Raw genomic sequence first — 14,832 nt, 5'->3', positions numbered from 1 at the left:
ACAGCGGGGAGAGACCTCACCCGGATCAGAGGGCCACAGCGGGGCAGAGACCTCTCCCGGGACAAGGGGGTCACAGCGGGGAGAGACCTCACCCGGATCAGAGGGCCACAGCGGGGAGAGACCTCACCCGGATCAGAGGGCCACAGCGGGGCAGAGACCTCTCCCGGGACAAGGGGGTCACAGCGGGGAGAGACCTCACCCGGATCAGAGGGCCACAGCGGGGCAGAGACCTCTCCCGGGACAAGGGGGTCACAGCGGGGAGAGACCTCACCCGGATCAGAGGGCCACAGCGGGGAGAGACCTCACCCGGATCAGAGGGCCACAGCGGGGCAGAGACCTCTCCCGGGACAAGGGGGTCACAGCGGGGAGAGACCTCACCCGGATCAGAGGGCCACAGCGGGGAGAGACCTCACCCGGATCAGAGGGCCACAGCGGGGCAGAGACCTCTCCCGGGACAGGGGGGTCACAGCGGGGAGAGACCTCACCCGGATCAGAGGGCCACAGCGGGGCAGAGACCTCTCCCGGGACAAGGGGGTCACAGCGGGGAGAGACCTCACCCGGATCAGCGGGGGAGAGACCTCACCCGGATCAGAGGGCCACAGCGGGGAGAGACCTCACCCGGGACAAGGGGGGTCACAGCGGGAGGTAGCCTCAGGTGAAAGAGCAGCGCTCTGGAGGGAGGGAGAGGGGGGCCAGAGGGCTCCGGAGAACCGAGCGCTACAGCAGCCGCCGGAGAACCGCGTTCCTCCCCCGGTACTCCCCTTCTCTCCCCACCCCCCGATCGGGTCCCCTCCCCCGGCTCAGCCCCCTTTTTCTGCCTCAGCTGCTCTCCCGCCTCTGCCCGGCGGGTCTGCGCCTCGCAGCTCCCGCCCGCCTGCCCGGGAGCCGGAGGTGGGATCCCCCGCTGCTCCCAGCCCGGATCCAGCCCCCGGGGAGCGCCTGGAGTGCGCCTTGGCCGCTGATCGGCGAGGCCGGGACAGCAGGACGGCGGGGGCCCCCCCCCCGCGCGCGGGCGCTATACCGGGCGCAGCCTCAGCCAGAGCGGTACACCCGGGCGCAGTCCTGCTCTGGAAGTGCAGCGCGGGCTGAGTCCTTGAATGAGGAGTCGCAGGACCGGAGCTTGGGAGGACACAGCGACACCCGTCCAGGGGCTTCGGAGGAGGGCACGGAAGGGAAAGGCGCGAAGCGAAGCGAAGCGAAAGCTCCTGAACCGGACCCGCACCAGGTACTTTCTGCTCTCACTTATTCCGGCAGGATTGCCCGGATCCATCCCGCGCTAGGCTCTGACAGCTTCAAAACGCCAGGCAAACAGCAACTGGGCAGAGTCCTGACGTTTTAAGACTGGAAAACATGAGGTAGCACAGGTGAAGAGCAGAGAGGGGAACCCGCTCGGTGCGGGTTCCCCTCTCTGCCTGTCCGCGCAGGGCACATCTGGGGTTAGGCGCTGATTGTCGGGGGATTCGTAATCTCTTCCTACTGGACCTGAATGTGGGGGAGCAGGATCCGACCCAGCTGGGTAAGGTGAGCCCCGTGTGCTTTCCATCTCACCATCCAGGCTGTCAGACTCGGGACTTTAGCTTCGTCTCTTGTTTAGCAGATACTGTAATTGTTACTACATCTGCGCGGCTTTCATATTGCTCTGACCTGGGTTCACTTTGCCCCTCCTTTCAGGTAATTCCTCTCCACTTTATATATTTTATCTCTCAAATTAAGATTATTCCGCCACGGAAATGTACTTTGCTTTTCCTAAGTGTTGAGTTTTGGGGTGGGTTTTTGTTTTTGTTTTTTTTTTTTTCATGATTTTCTTGGGTCAAGTCGCGCGGTTCTGTTAGTCTCCTATAAATAGAAATCCACAAACCTTTTCATAGGACTGGCCAGCTCCTTTCGCCAGGGCTTGTAAAGTTTGACTAGAATATGGAATTTAAACAAACCCCCCCCCCCCCAAACTTTTTTCGATGCAGTGTGCAAAGATCTCGTTTCTCGTGCTGTTGCATTTTCCCTTCTCCTGAACGAGCGTGTGAGAAGCGGGACGGCACTGAATGGGGGCTTCTGCCAGCCCTCCCGGATGCGATCAAATGCTCTCCAAAGAGTGGTTTCGGGTTCGAGTTTGCAAAGGTGATTTTTGTGTGCCCGTTAAAGGCCACAGGAAGGCTGCTTGCCTTTACCTGAGCCCAGGAAGCTCGTGCTCCGGACACCAGAAGCCCAGCCCTGCCTGTAGATAAAAGCACCCTGGGCACGGATCTGAGAGCTCAGAGCAGGTCGGACCTTTGATGTTTCCAGAGTTTCCGTGGGTTTGTTTTATTTTCTTCACAGCCCTTTCCCCTTGGCGTGTTGACTTTTCCCCCTGGCCTGCCCACCCTTCGGCTTGTTCCGAATTGCAGCAGAAAAACTGGCATCCTCGCCTTGGCGCTGTGCCAGGCTGAGCAGAAGGGGGCTGAGGCGGGTTTCCGGTGGCACCTCGGGGTGAGGCAGTCCACCCCTCCTGCGCAGCTCTTTGAAGTTGCCCTGCCGCGTTCAAACAAAAGTCTCTTCTCCCCTTGGGAGATCTGAGGTGTTCTTTTTTTTGGAAAGTTTTCTAGCCCGCCTCGAATGAAGCAGCCTTTACTCGGAAAGCAGCGACATGATGGGAACGGGATCCTATTTTTACAGCTTGAAAAGAAAGCAGAGCCTGCTTTTGGAGGAAGGATTTCAGCCAGTGGGGTGATATATATTCATTCATTTATTAGACTCCTGGGGAAAGTGCTGATCCTGCAAGTTAAACTGATTGTCATATATGCAGGGGTCGGGAAGGATTTTTTTTTTTTTTTTTGCAGTGTTTTGTTTTGTTTTTTATCCTTTTCCTGGATTACCTACCACCACATATAGAGACAGTTTTAAGATATAACAAGAAACTGGGATTTCATTGGTCTCTGGTTTTCTTTCAATCTCATCAGCTTCGGCACTATTTAAAAAAATGTTATTCTTATTGTATTTATTTGTATATCAGTTGTTGCATTTTTACCTTGATGGAAGCTGCTTTGGGTTCACATTTTTTTTTTGAAGGAAGGTGGAATATAAGTGTAAATGGAAATCCAGTACTAGGCACCCTTTCAAAATTACAAATTCAGGTTGCCCTTGGTTTTAGATGTAATTAACCAATTGCTCAGCAATTCTTCGATTTCTCTGCCAGTAGCTGCATTTGAAGGAAAGTCACACATTTCGTGGTTCATGCTAGCATCCGATTCATCCAATATGAGCCAGGCCCAAAGACATCACAGCCAGTTGGAGCCAATCCACACCAGTATGTACGAGTGAAATAGTGCGCCACTCTCTTGGTGACAGAAAAGATTTAAATAGGTCTGACCTAGCAATAAAATGTGTAACTGATGCCAGGGCTGTCCTTAGGTAAAGAGAAAAGGGATCATTGCCCTGTGCACCGCACTGCCATGATAGCCCCAACTGAGCTATGCTCGAGATTACAATCTCACCGTTTCAGGGCCCCTGTGCCATTGATTTGCCCTGGACCCCACACCCTGTTAAGGTCAGCCCTGAATATTACTGAATGTTAGGTGTGCTGTAATCTAATCTGGCATTCACTTGCACCTTCAGGTAGCATCATATTTTGCCTTGACCTGCTCATTTTGTATATTTTTTTTCTTGCTGACCTTTATGTCTGAGCATTCCAGTGGACTAACACAGCAGCCACATTACTTTATCCAGGGTGTATCGCTGAAATATTTCTAAGTGCACAAAAGGTGTGCTGTGTCTTGAAAATCAAGTGTGCACCTCCAGCAAAAGGGGCGTTGTGCAACCAGAAACCAAATTCCATCATGACTACAACATTCTGTCTGCCTATTATTAGTTTTTATTTTAACCTGTTTCCTGAGCATTCTACCCTTTATACTCTGTGAAGTCAGAATGAAACAATTACAGAGTCATTTCTTGGTTACGAAAATGCAGTCAGAGATACATTGAGAGATATGTGCAAGTCGCAGAAAGCTCTGCCCTGCATTCCACTAGAAAAAGCAAAACTTCTGATATGATGCAGGGATTGTGTAAGTCCGATACCAGGGAAGTCAGTATCAGTCACATCTCTGCCACTCAGTGTTAAGCTGTTTCATAAGAAAGGCAGTGCTTCTAATTGCATAGAAAGAGGAATTGAAAGCAACGGTCTTGCTGATTGCCCAGTGTGCCCACAATTGCACAAGGAGACTGGACCAGTAATGCAATTTCAGGTTATGATCTCACTATCTTAAAAGAGAGCTGTCAAAGTGATGTGCTGGAGGGGACTGCAGTCTGCTGGGGCTTCCTTGCAGAACTATTTATGACACCAGAGCAAAGCACAGCCAGCGAAAGCTCCCTGATGAGAAACTGGTAACATTACTGTACTGTATAGGTAGAATTCAGGGTTGTGGACAGCTGAATGTTGCCTGGTGGCTGAATGCTGAATGATGCACTCAAGCAGTCTTTCAGCTCCCTTAAAGAGGATCATGTGCTGTGGCTAGGGATATCCATTTTGTGATGGCAGTGGCAGGGCACTATGTTGTGAATGTGTGGAATAGGAGGTTTTGTGACATCACTGATTACTCTGCAGATGGTGTTATACATCGGTTGCTCCTGAAAAGCTGTCTCACCAATCACGAGTCTCAATATTAGCATTCAGCCATGGCTGGCTGGACAATCAACTGACTTGAATTTTTGGCAGGACGATTCTCCTTCAGAAGAATCAAGCAGAGCTAGAAAAAGCACAGTGAAAACAACTGTCTTAACTGGGGTGCACTGGAATATTTTCCATCTGAGGAAAATCTTGGGCAGCTATGAGGGTGTTTACCTTGGAGAGGAGAAAGTTAAGAAGCCATATGATTACTGTCTAAGTCTGGCTATATACTTATATTGAGTAATATGGACAATACAAGAGGAAATAATTTGAACATACACTGTAAAAAGAGAAATATTCAATTTTAAGAAACACCTGTATGACTTGTAGTGCAATTAGGTAATGGAAACTTCTACTTGTAAGGTAGAATGGGAACATTCTGAGCATGAGGTTGACTAGTATAGGTGAAGGTACCAAGCAGTGATAGTCAATGAGAAGATGACGCAACTCAATGGATGCCGAACTTCTTTCAGCCTCAAAGAATGTGAATAGGTGGTCAGACTCTCTATGTGCAAAATTTAAAAAACTATGTATGGGGGGGGGGGGGGGGGGGAACTGCTGTCTGAAGATTATTGCTGTACATCTGATATGGTAGTATATTTTGATGAAGCTTTTCACATTAAAGTAAATTCTTAGGTGGGCATACTATTTTTTTTTCTTTAGATTGGCCTAGAACTGAGTGCATCGTTAAGCATGAGAACAAAGAACAACATGTGTGTGTGTGTGTGTGTGTGTGTGCTATTTTACTTTGTAGCAATTTTCAAGCAATGGCCTTCTGTTAAAAGTAGAGAATAACTTGTTTTGGCTAGTCACCTTGATCCATTTAAGCCATCTATTGAATATCGCTAAGTCTTATGAGGTAATTTCAGTGTAATATGGCCTAAAGTTTGACCGGGCTGAATGTGACTTGTAGCAGGGACAACTCACACAAATATTTTTTCCTTTGATTACAGAGACAACTGGAATCGAATTATAGCCCAAAGGGCCACGATCAGAGATTATGCCAGCAGAATTCTAATTTCCTTAAAACAGGAGCCCTGGTGTACGCCCTGAACAACAGGTGAGTCATTTGGTTTTCACTGTCTTCTCTTTATGATCCCCCATTGTGTTTTCTGCTTCAAACCTTCTTCCTCTTCCTTTGGTTTAATAAACTTGGTCAAGAGCTATAAGGGAGTTTACATTTTGAGATACAGACTTCCTCTTGCTGCTTCTATCCCCCACCTCCTGGGAATTTGAGAACACTGCTGCCTGACCAGAGCTTGATAGGCTGGGTTATAGGTAAGCAACGCTGGTCCTCGAGTGCCACAAACCTGTTGGATTTTCAGGATAACCACAATGAACATATATATGAGATGTATCTGCATGCAATAGAGGCAATGCATGCACATGCATCTCATGCCTATTCAGTGTGGATATTTTGAAAACCCAACTGGCTTGTGACAATCGAGAACTGAAGTTGCCTACCCCTAGCCTATGTGCTATAGTCTAAGCCTATTTACCATGAATATGCATGGGATAGATTTGTATACAATGGAACAGTGCATACAAATCTATCTCATGCATTTTCATTATGGATATCCTGAAAGTCCAACTGGCTGGGTGTACCTAGGGGTGATTCTATAATGAGATAGGGTGAGGCAGCTGCCTCAGGCAGCAAAATTTTGGATTAACATAAAGTATCCTCAAAATGCTGGACAGCCGCTTCACCTTGCCACCAAATTACATGGTTGGCTAAACATCAATGGGGTTCCAACCCCCACTGGCAACTGAAAAAGAAGGGGAGATCAGTCCCTGTCCTGCTAGTGGAGCCCAACCTGCTGGTGGCAGGAGGAGGAGGAAAGCATGCCTTGAACCGCTGGCAGAGTCCAACCCTTCAGTGGCAAGATGAGGAGGAGAGCAGGCCTTGCACTGCTGGTGGAGCTCAACCCATCGGTGGCAGAAGGAGGAGGAGAGCAGGTCTTGCATCATCAGTGGATCCCATCCAGCTGGTGGCAAAAGTTGAAAAGGAGACCATGCCAACAGCCAAAAGAAAAAAAAGAAGAGAGAAGAGAACACATGTGAGTGAGGGAGAAGGAATGTGTGTGTGTGTGCCTGTGTTTTTTTAGAGAAAGCATGTGTGTGTAGGTGAGAGAGCATGTATTTTGTGTGTGTGTTTTGTGTGTGAAAGCATGTGAGCATCTATGAGAAAGGGTGTGAGAGCATCTGTGAGTGTGTGAGCGAGCATCTGTGTGTGTGTGTGTGTGTGAAAGAGCATGTGTGAGCATCTGTGTGAGAAGGAGCATGTGTGAGAGCATCTGTGTACGTGTGTGTGAGTGTCTGTGAGAAGGAGCATGTATGTGAGTATCTGTGTGTGTATGAAAGAGCGTGTGTGAGAGCATCTTTGTGTGTGTGAGAGAGCACATGTGAGCATCTGTGTGTGTATGAAAGAGCATGTGTGAGAGCATCTGTGTGTGTGTGAGAGCATGTGTGATAGCATCTGTGCCTTATGAGAAAGAGAGAGAGAACATGTGTGAGAGCATCTGTGTGCATGTGAGAGAGAAAGCATGTGTGAGAGCATCTGTGTGTGTAGAAGAGCATGTTTATGTGTGTGTGTGAGAGACAGCATGAATATGTGTATGTGTGTGTATATATAAGAGGAGAATAGTCACACACACACGCCCCCCCCCCCCCTCCCCCCCTCAATAATCCATGGAAATCTCAGGGTGACTGTAAATCAAAAGTTCCTAGGTATGGAAACTGGGGATTTTTTTTATCCTTATTATTTTTAATTATTGGGTGTTATTTGATGTCTGCTATTTTGAAATATTATTAATGTTTGGGAAATGTTATACTTTTTATGAGTTTTTAATTATTGGCTGTTTCTCTATTCATCTGCTGCTTTGAAATATTCTTTTTATTAGTACATTTTTACTATTATGATTGATGTTTTCTATTCTTTGATTTTGTTGTTTTGAGGAATAGCATTTCTATTTTTCCATTGTTGCTCTGCATGCAGTCTGGATTGTTGAGGTTTCCACTTCATTTCTGTTTATACTTTCTGATCTGTATTTGGTGAGGGTCTGTCTGTGCTCTGCACGTGTGACTGAGGTGAGGCATTCTGCTAGCATGTAGTTTCTGTGTAGGGATCTACAGCAGCCTGGCTTGCTCTGATGTCCTAATAGGAGGTGTATTGGTGTTTAGGGCCTGACGTAATAATAGCAGCGTTGTCTTTTCATGGTTAGGATTTTTACTGTTAGAGGCCTGGCAGTTAGTGCTCTTGTAGTGTGGGAGGTTTGCTTGGGGCTTTCTGAGGGCAAAGCCCACACCCAATGCCCCTTTACAATAGGCCTAATACCATATGCATTCCAAGCGAGATTTTTGCTTTTTTTGCAGAGTTGCAATATTTTGTGATATTTTTACCTCGGAAGACTGTACTATCAATGTCCCTCTTCATGTAAAATTGGTTATTATAAATGCAGAGCTTTTAATCGTGTGTGCGGGGGGGGGGGGGGGGGGCGCGTGCACAAGGCTGCAAAGTTCAGCTAGGATGTCTAATGCCCTTGCGGCGACCTGGAGAGAGCGTGCGCCACACAAAGCCCCCCCCCCCCCATCACTCACCCATTTCCCACTTCGCCAGGGGCAAATGCTGGGGAAGAGGTGGGGGGGGGGGGAAGTCTTAGGGTTCCTGGAAATGTAGCAGGGTTGCCGGCTCCCCAGAAACCTTATCACTGCCACTCTCTGCCCCTCCTTTAGGAACCCTGACCCCCATCTTGCCCCCTTCCGCAGCATCTGAAATCACAGAAAGGGCCAGTCCACAAAGAGGGGGAACCCCCCCCCGGCCCTTATTTATTTATGTATTTATTTATTTAGAAGCGTTTATTTCCTGCCCTTCCTACGTTCAGGGCGGGGGTACATTATGAACACACACAGATCCGAAGAACAAAAAATGCGACAACACAGTACGTATTCTTGAGAAAGGGGACATTGCCTGTCACATGGTGACATCTTAACATAGGCGTGAACTCCAGCAGGGCAGAAGAAAGAAAAGGGGGGGGGGGGGGGGGGCGGTGTCATTAAACGGTTATCAAGGACTCGCTGAAGGAGAGGGACGACGGGGGATTATCCGTTTTCGCTTAGGTGTGGAAATGCTTTTCTGAAGAGGAACGTTTTTAGCGCTTTTTTTTTTTTTTTTTTTTTTTAAAGAATATTCTTTCTCGGAGGCAATCTTACTTCCTTTGCTAAGCTGTTCCATAGGAGAGGACCTGCAGAGAAGAGAGCACGCTCTCTGGTTTCATCAAGGTGGGTGAGGAGAGGAGACGGGACATCTAATAACATTAGGTTTGCCGAGCTGAGGGGCCGTGAGGCGGTGTGGATGTTTAGTATAGAGGAAATCCATGGGGAGGGTAGGTTGCAAATAGCTGAGTGCATGATCATGGCGAGCTTGTATTGTACACGGTATGTGATTGGGAGCCAGTGTAACGTTTCGAGGACAGGAGTGATATGTTCATGAATGGGGGTGCCGGTTAATTGTCTTGCTGCTGCGTTTTGTGTGATCTGCAATGGACGGATAGCGGATAGTGGGAGACCAGTTAGGACAGAATCACAATAATCAATACCAGAGAATAACAGAGATTGAAGGACAGACCAGAAATCAGATTGTTCAGGAAGGGGCTTGAGGTGACGGAATAGGCATAGTTTGTGGAAGGATGAGTTTGTAATGGTCGCGCAGAGAGAGAGAGAAAGGGATCAACGGTGACTCCCAAGTTACATACCGACTGGGAGACAGTGATGGAATGAGAGCTGAATAAGAAAATGTTGGGTGCATTTTCAATAGGAGAACGTGATAGGACAATGATTTCTGTTTTAGGTCTGCTGAGAGTTAGTTTATTGCACTGGAGCCATTTTTGGATGGTTATGAGACAGTGGGTAAGGAATGATTCTGTAAGGGCCCCTGTTTCTTCTTGATGATTTGACCTGTCCCGTGCCTTGAGGGGGAATGGGGGGCGCCATCTCATCCCTCACCCCAGGCAGCAGATTGCCTTGAGCCGCCTCTGAGTGGACCCCCAAGGATTGGGATGAGGACCCATAGTGTAAGCTAAGGTATCCAAAACTGAAATCCTTCACTGTTCTTATAGTTACTGTACATCAGGATGAAAGGCAAACCTTCATAAAACCTTTTGTAATTGACTAAGAAAGCTGTACCGCTTGTGTACCTCGCAATGTCCCTAAGTACACATGACGAGTGGTAATGCTCACTCTTTACATCTGAGGTGCTACCGCTAAATGATTCATTTTAAAATTCCTTAACGGCTGCTCCGCAAGTCCTCTAAACTGTTATGGGCTATCATGTCAGCAAGGGACTCAAACCCTGCTGTGTATTCACTATTGTGTCCCAGTAAGAGGACATCTCCCTCCTAGCAAGGAAGAATTGCAAGATTTGAGCGAAATAAGCCTGCTGTGTGAGCATGGGGCCTTTGACAAAACTGACCAGAGGAAATGCCCTTTACAGAAATATATGCATGGCCTTATTTTTCTCCATGATTTCCTGGGTTCGTATTATTCATTATTCAGTAAATCCCGCCCGCAGATGTATGACCCAGACTAGTGGTGGGGTTCGTCAATTACAATTACTTTGTCTTGCCATAATATCAGAGACATTGAAATAGTTGTTGTTTTTTTTGTGGCGTCTTTCAAACCATGTGTCTGAAAGTGTTCTAGTATAAATGCAATTCACAGTGCACTAGACCTTGATCAGTTGCTTTCTCACTGTCCCATGGTCATGGAGATTTGCTATGTCAGCATTAACACTGTGTAACACTGATGTCAAAGGGCAATTGTTTCTAGATAACATCTGGATATGCTCTAATACAATCTATGTCACCCTCTCTGAGCTAATACAGCAGTGAGCTAAATAGCAAAGTGCCATTTTCATAGTTTTGTAAAATTTAAAAAATTTAAATGTATGTTTTATTTCCAATTATTGTGTGCTATATGTAACCCTGTCTCAGGCCTGTCCCAAGGGTGAGGGGGATCACACTCAGTATCAGGGCTGAGTCCTTGACTCACTCACTTCCAATCCTACAGGCCGATGCAATATCGGCATGCGTTAAGGGGGCGCTCATGATTGAATGCCTGCCCCCTTAACACGATCCGGGGAGCCCAATACAAAATGCAAATGGGCTGCTGCGGTAAAAAGGAGGCACTAGGGGAAATTGTGCCCGCCTAGCGCCTCCTTGGCAGTGGACGCCCAGGAGAGGTGGCTGTCAGCCACAGGTTAGGAAAATGGACTCTTGTTAATTGAGCATCTCTTTTCCTAATCTGACTGCCGGCGCACTTTTTTTTAATTTTAATTTTTTTTTCGAGACATTATAATTTTGTGGTTCCTCCGATTTAATATCGCCATGATATTAAGTCAGAGGAAGTATAGAAAAGCAGTATTTTCTGCTTTTCTGTGCACTTTTTGGGCTCCACCTGCTCCGGCAGGCGTTAATTTTGGCGAGTAAAAAATGTGTGTCTCGGGTGCCCTTTTTTTTTTGCATGGGGGGGGAATAGATAATAACCTCATCAACATGCATTTGCATGTGATGAACGCTATTACCTACATGCGCGACTGAACGTGCGTTTTGGACGCGCAAAGCCCCTTTTTGCGTTGGATGTTATGAATGCGCGTTCAAATTGCGCTTTTAATCATGGGTTGAGCCGTGCGCTGCAGTCAACGCATGGTATTACATCGGCCTGCTGGTGTGCCTTCTTCGATAGGGGGAAGGATGATCCTACAAAGGCCACAGCGTATACTGTGTCTTTATCTGAAATATGCCAACAAAAAGTCAGGATGCTGTATTGCTGTTCCAGCATAAGACTTTACTGAGCTACTTGTTGGAACATGAATACTCTGGCACTTTGCACACTTCTGTCAGACAGATAGCATCTATAATGCAAGCTTAAAGAAGTAAATTAGAGACGCCGTGTTCCTTTGCTTCCTCGGGGTCCTTTCTCTTCCCTGGGTGAGGTTTGAAGCTGCCCTGAAAAGGGTCCTGCTGTCCCCTAAGAATTCCCCTTTGCATCTGGGATCCACTGCTTGATCTTTATTCTGCAATCCTTTGCTGTCTCCTCTGGGCAAGCACCAGACTGGGGCCACCTTTCCTCCTCTCTCCACCCAAGTATGTACCGGAAGGGTATCCACTCCTTCTCCCAAGTCTGCCAGGTTGGTAGGACCTAGGCAAACCTTTGGTCATGCGCCCCCACACTTACAGTACCAAATGGTAGAGGCTGCAGCACAACGCTGCCTCCTGCTGGCAGGAGTGGCTCCAGCATAGCGCTATCTTCTTTGGTGGCATTGGCTACGTCTCAGCGTTCCTCTGGGCCTTGTGCTGATGAGATTTTGCCGCCCCCCAAAAGTTTGGTGCTCCAGGCAACTGCCCAGTTTGCCTAACGAAAGCAGAGGCCCTGCAGGTTGGTAATTGAGTCTCTCAAACTGAAGGGCACAGGAGTGACTGAAAAGCTCCAAAACCTCAGAGTAACACTTCTTACTTCCAAAACCATGACCTGGGTCTTTCCCAACAAGAGACAGGGCCCTAGCAGAGATGAGGCTTTCATCCAGATCTTAGGCAATCTTTGACCTCTCTCTGTGGAAAGGAAGAATGGATAAAACATCCTCCCAAACAAAAATCAGAAAACAGAGAAACAGCTAACTAACCCCTGGGCATGAACTAGCGGCAAATCTCCCCATGCCCAGACTGCTCACCAAGGATTTGGGCCTGCAGCTCAAAATAAACAGGGGCAGGAGGTAACATGCTCCTATTTTCTCAAAATTCAACTAAAAAATCCACACAGAAACTAGGGGGTCACTCTGTGATAGGCAAGCAGGAAGAAACCATTGCAGCTTTCCAATGTGTGTGTGTGTGTGGGGGGGGGGGGGGGTGGGGGGGAGGCACAGATGGCTAGCAGGTCACACTCCTTAGTAATGGGCCCGGTGGGGTCCTATAGATATCGATCTATATTTTATTCTGGTATATACAGAGACGGATTTAGGAGTTTGCCACCCCTAGGCACTGTTGCTGCTGTTGCACCCCCGCCTCTTCCACCACCCCCCCCCCCCCCCCAGGTAAGGTGAGACAACAGTGAGCAGGAAGTGTAAGGTACAGTCCCACAGTTTGCTGTGGCAGCTCAGGCATAGATTCTCAGGCAAAAACTGGACAAATCTGAAGTACATTGGCAAACATTTCCAACTTTTATATTATAAAAATTAAGAAATCTTCCAACCTTGCTTGTGTCTGTATAATTAATTTTTTTTTTATTGGGGGAGGAAAAGGGATCTTAAGTATCAGTACAGGGATAGGATCTCTGGGATGTGCAAAAGAGAAGGAAAGAGGACAGGGGCTGGGGGAGGAGTATGAGAAGGAGAGAGGACTAGGGCTGGGGGAAGAGTATGAGAAGGAAAGAGGACTTGGGCTGGGGGAGGAGTATGAGAAGGAGAGAGGACTAGGGATGGGGAGGAGTATGAGGAGAGAGGACTAGGGATATGGAGGAGTATGAGAAGGAGAGAGTACTAGGGATGGGGAGGAGTATGAGGAGAGAGGACTAGGGATGGAGGAGGAGTATGAGAAGGAGAGAGGACTAAGGATATGGAGGAGTATGAGAAGGAGAGAGGACTAGGGATGGGGAGGAGTATGAGAAGGAGAGAGGACTAGGGATGGGGAGGAGTATGAGAAGGAGAGAGGACTAGGGATGGGGAGGAGTATGAGAAGGAAAGAGGGGACTAGGGATGGGGAAGAGTATGAGCAAGAAAGAGGTCTAGGGATGGGGAGGAGTATGAGAAGGAAGGATTAGGGATGGGGAGGAGTATGAGAAGGAGAGAGGACTTGGGCTGGGGGAGGAGTATGAGAAGGAGAGAGGACTAGGGATGGGGAGGAGTATGAGGAGAGAGGACTAGGGATATGGAGGAGTATGAGAAGGAGAGAGTACTAGGGATGGGGAGGAGTATGAGGAGAGAGGACTAGGGATGGGGAGGAGTATGAGGAGAGAGGACTAGGGATATGGAGGAGTATGAGAAGGAGAGAGTACTAGGGATGGGGAGGAGTATGAGGAGAGAGGACTAGGAATGGAGGAGGAGTATGAGAAGGAGAGAGGACTAAGGATATGGAGGAGTATGAGAAGGAAAGAGGACTAGGGATGGGGGAGGAGTATGAGAAGGAGAGAGGACTAGGGATGTGGAGGAGTATGAGAAGGAAAGAGAACTAGGGATGGGGGAGGAGTATGAGAAGGAGAGAGGACTAGGGATGGGGAGGAGTATGAGAAGGAGAGAGGACTAGGGATGGGGAGGAGTATGAGAAGGAAAGAGGGGACTAGGGATGGGGAAGAGTATGAGCAAGAAAGAGGTCTAGGGATGGGGAGGAGTATGAGAAGGAAGGATTAGGGATGGGGAGGAGTATGAGAAGGAGAGAGGACTAGGGATGTGGAGGAGTATGAGAAGGAGAGAGGACTAGGGATAGGGGAGGAGTCTGAGAAGGAGAGATGACTAGGGATGGGGAGGAGTATTAGGAGAGAGGACTGTGGATGGGGGAGGAAAGGTAGAAGGGGATGGGGAGGATGGGATAGAGGAAAGGGGAAATCAGGAATCTTGGATGGGAGGAAAAGAGGGAGAGGGATGGAGGCTCTGGGATTGAGAAAGGGGGAAGGGATAGGACATGTTGGGGGAGGGGTTCCAGGATCTGTGGGATAGATGAGATCATGGGGGAGAGAACCTGAATTGCAGTGAGTGGGGAGGGAGAAGGGGAGGAGGGTGGTGTCCCTACTGTGCTCTGGTCCTGCTCCCCCTTACAACTCCTCTCTAACCTCTCAATCTGGCGCACACACACACCAGCACCAGTCCCTTCTCTCTCACACACATTCACACTACCCCCTTCCCCCATCTGAGCCACACTCATCCCTCAGCCTCTCCTCTCTCCCCCAGTGATCCCTATTCAGCCTCTCCTAATCTTACCAAAATGATTTCCCTTTGCTCTCTGTGCTCCAGGCTCACCCCCTCCCATTTTGTTCCCTGTGTGCTGCCTGGGAAGGGAGGGGCTGGATGAGGAAGCTGAGTGAGTTTCAGCACAGCTGGAAAGCAATAAATCTTCAGCCAGCCTGCTGCCCCCACCCAGAATTTTGCCACCCTAGGCAAGGGTAAATCTGCCTATTGACAAATCCAGGCCTGGGATATTTAGTGTTCCTGAAAG

General features: G+C 48.4%; 1 protein-coding gene across 8 annotated transcripts in view; it reads left to right on the top strand.

Annotated features, from left to right (window-relative positions):
- Positions 1–679: 679 nt before the first annotated feature.
- The window catches only part of ADGRG2 (adhesion G protein-coupled receptor G2), a 224,355-nt gene continuing 210,202 nt past the window's right edge, over positions 680–14,832 (top strand). For 4 of the 8 annotated variants that reach the window (XM_029603354.1, XM_029603352.1, XM_029603353.1 and 1 more), the window contains exons 1-2: positions 2,564–2,700; positions 5,590–5,696. In XM_029603354.1, coding sequence (XP_029459214.1) covers positions 2,590–2,700; positions 5,590–5,696 — 218 coding nt within the window. In that variant the 5' untranslated portion in view covers positions 2,564–2,589. The other 4 variants (XM_029603355.1, XM_029603356.1, XM_029603357.1 and 1 more) reach the window with 4 other exon arrangements.

The sequence above is a fragment of the Rhinatrema bivittatum genome, chromosome 5 (genome assembly GCF_901001135.1).
Source record: "Rhinatrema bivittatum chromosome 5, aRhiBiv1.1, whole genome shotgun sequence".
NCBI lineage: Eukaryota > Metazoa > Chordata > Amphibia > Gymnophiona > Rhinatrematidae > Rhinatrema > Rhinatrema bivittatum.
The sequence above is the reverse complement of the archived record's forward strand: the minus strand, read 5'-3'. Positions and strand labels throughout refer to the sequence as shown.